At 62.8% G+C, this 3,306-nt stretch overlaps 1 protein-coding gene across 1 annotated transcript in view; it reads right to left on the reverse strand.

Moving 5' to 3' along the window:
- Positions 1 to 107: 107 nt before the first annotated feature.
- NFATC1 (nuclear factor of activated T-cells, cytoplasmic, calcineurin-dependent 1) overlaps positions 108 to 3,306 on the reverse strand; it is a 65,391-nt gene continuing 62,192 nt past the window's right edge. Inside the window, exon 8 of the mRNA XM_015562748.1 lies at positions 108 to 227. Within this exon, the coding sequence (XP_015418234.1) occupies positions 197 to 227 (31 nt within the window). The 3' untranslated portion in view covers positions 108 to 196. The remainder of the gene's footprint in view (positions 228 to 3,306) is intronic.

The following is a 3,306-nucleotide window of genomic DNA, read 5'->3' on the forward strand; positions in this document are numbered from 1 at the left end:
GGAGGCCAGGTCCTGCAGCTCCGGGCTGGTGCTGGGTGGCGGGGACATCATGGTGCTCCTCTGGAGGCAGGGCGGGAAGCCGGCCACGAGGCAGGACCCCGGGTCGGGCGGCAGGGCCAGCTGTTGGCTGTAGCAGGGCTTCGGGAGCGGGCTCAGGCCCTGGCTCATTGGTCCGCAGGTCAGGGCCGGCTCGTAGTCATCGGTGGGCTCTGTTTTTATGGTTGGAACTGTGAGAAGAAAAAAGCGTTACATAAACACGGCTGCAGATGGGTGCGATGGGGCGGGCTGCGGCCAGGACACCCTCTGAAGACAAACAGCGTCATGACTGAGCCCTGTGTCTCCCGCCCGGTTCTCCCACCCAATTAAAAAGGAGGGCGTGAGTCATCGGCTCCGAAAGCCACAGCTGCTTCTAATACCGAGAAAACTATTTTCCTTGGAATCTCCCACGGCACTAATGTGCTATAAAAATCCATTTGCAAACGGCAGTAGAAGCCCTGGACCCGAGGGCCCATGGATTTGTAGCAATCAAAGTGAGAATGTGAACTTGGACGCACGGCTGCATCTGTGCGCTACCGCCGCCATCTGATAAGTGTCTGCGCAGGCGGTGAGCGTGAGGACAAGCATGCGGCGCACACACCCGACGGCGGCGTCAGGAGAGGAGCCGTCAGCGCCAGGAACGGAAAGGCCGCCTCTCCTTCCCACCCCTCGGCTTCCACTCCTGAAGAACAAGCCGTGATCCGCCGCCCTGGCCCGCGGGCGAGGCTCTGAGCTGCGTCGAGTGCACCCGTCTCCTCACTAGGAAGCGGACGAGGCTGAGAACAGGCTGGGATGCAGCCGAAGGCAGACGGAAGAGGAGAGGGTGCCGCAGGCCCAGGTCCTGCAGGGGGTGTCGGGGGAAGGCGCACGGTGCCCGTGTGCTGCCTCGGCTCGGCTCCGTCTCCACCCCGGGCCACTGCCCCCACGCTCATCTCCCGTGTCCTGTTTTCCCGTCGTCTTCGTTTATGCCCATTTCCAGAGACATCTCGGTGGTCGGGGTTGTTCTGAGTGACAGCGATTGCACACTTTGCCAGCACGTGCCCATGCGGCTTCAAAGACTGCAGTGTGACAAGGAGCTGTCGTTTGAGGGACACCCCTCAGTCACAGCCTGGGCCCTACGCAGGCAGCCTCCTCAAGCAACTAAAAGCGCATTTACATCTTGAGACAAAATGTATAAGGAAGGTCTTGACCCAGCAAGTGTGCTGTCTGCTCTGCCCTGTGGCCGGGTGTCCGTGGGTCCCCCAGCAGCTGGGTGAGGACATTGGGTGGGAGCTGCCTGGCGTGCCCTGGGACAGGTGTGCCCTGGGACAGGTGTGCCCTGGGGCAGGCGTCCGCTTGCTGGGCTCCTTGTCTCTCACGTGAAGGCGGCACTCAGACTAAAGGGTGAGGACAGTTGCCGGCGAGTGATCCCCTGTGAAGGTCCACACCTGAGTTTTCAGCTCCGGGGTTTCACCACGGGACAGCGTGTCCCAGCTGGACTCACATCACACATCCGCCATTAAGGTGTCCCTCTGCACACAGACCAGGGTGCGTGGATTACAGTCTGTGGACCTGGGCGGTGTGGACAGTGAGTGGAAGGCAGGGAGGATACACAGGGTCACAGCAGTTACGAGGCCTCCACCCAGCATCGCCACAACCACTGTCGGTGACTCCCAGGTGCTGTTCAGTGAAGCCGCGTGTGGCTGAGAGCTGTGAGGCCTTCAGGCTGCGTGCGAGGAGGCCACGCTGCCTCCACCCGGGGGCCTGGGCGCCCTGGCAGCCTGAGGCACGTTGGGTCCAGTTCGGCTGACCTGGCAAGTGCTGGGGGGCAGGCAAGCACAGCGGATGAACGGAGCGTGGGCAGACTTTGCGGGGTGCCCGAGGGGGCACTGGGGGGCTGTGAGCAGACACAGGTATTGAGCACAGTGCCCGGCCCGCCCCGTATCGCTCCACAGCTCCGCTCGTGGTGGGGGAGGGCTTTCCTTTGTTTCGGGAGAGCACTGCTGGTCAGGCCCCAGGACGAAGGGCAACTCTCCTCCTGTTGTCCTGCAGAGCCTGTCAGTGGCTGCAGAGGGACAAGAAGAGCTGGCTGTCCTCCGAGGTAAATGTTAATTCCTTGTCGATCACATCGGTGACACACTCACAGGCCCTGGGCCAGCCAGCCGTTGGGAGTCCTGGGAGGCAGGTGGCTCCCGAGGGTGGGTGTGTGTGTCCAGAAGAACCGCCATCCCATGATGAGGCCCAGGCGCTGAGCGTGTGCGGAACAGGACGTGTGGCTTGGTCAGGCGGCACCCTGGGTCTCCCTTAACTTCCTAATCGGCCCCCAGTGACGGGGTCCTGCTGGCGAGCACCCCAGCTGGGGCCTCCGGCCTCTGCTCCCTCTGGCCGCCTGACGCAGGCAGGCTCCCCGCCACGTGCCCGTGTCCACAGACAGGCAGGGGACGAGCTAGACCCGGGCTGCCGGGACCGCGATGACGTCCTCACAGTTAATAGAGAACAGCTGCAGCCCCAGGCTTCACACTGGAGAGTTGAGCGTGTGAAGGCGGCCTCCACTCCTCCACCTTGAGGGGCTGAGCTCCAGGCAGATGGATGGCCCGCCCAAGTGGCTGGTCCCTGCAGCCCCATGCTGGCCAGCATTACCCTCGGACAGTCCCTGGGGCCGGCTCTGTGGTCCAGGTGCAGGTCCAGGCACTGGCCCAACCAGGAACCTCCCTCCTGTTCCCAGAATGTTGTGAACCCAGAAGTGGGCCAGGAGGCAGGTCGATAGCTGCTAAACACGCCCCATGAGCAAATGCGCCCCCGGCGGGACCAGCGTCTCCTGTTCCAAAGGCGCCTGCATGAAATCGGGCGCCCAGAGCAGCAAAGGTAACAGTCCGCACGGGTTTGGTAACTTTCAGAGTTCATGGATGCCTGGCACTTAAATTAAGGGCCTTATGGGACTGTCCGGCCCCGGAGTCAGGCAGACACGAGGGCCCGTGTGTCTCTCAGGATGCGTCCCCTGAGCTCGTTAAACCTCTTACCCGCCTGCTCCGCACCACATTGAAGGTGCAGCCTGACAGGGCGGCCCGGGAAACGCCAGCAGCGTGACCTACTCGCTGTGCTGCCAAGCCAGCGATTGTGGGGGCTGGTCTGTGGCCGAGCAGGTGCCTGCAATGGGCAGGAGCAGGCTGCTGTGCCCGCTCGGTGGCCACAGTGTCACTGACCACCTGTTAAAGCCCTGGTGGCACCAGCACTGACTCCCACATCAGCCTGCTCCCAGGGCTCCTTCCGGGAAAATCCCACAGAGTTCCT

The sequence above is a fragment of the Myotis davidii genome, unplaced genomic scaffold (assembly GCF_000327345.1).
Source record: "Myotis davidii unplaced genomic scaffold, ASM32734v1 scaffold96, whole genome shotgun sequence".
NCBI classification, from domain to species: domain Eukaryota; kingdom Metazoa; phylum Chordata; class Mammalia; order Chiroptera; family Vespertilionidae; genus Myotis; species Myotis davidii.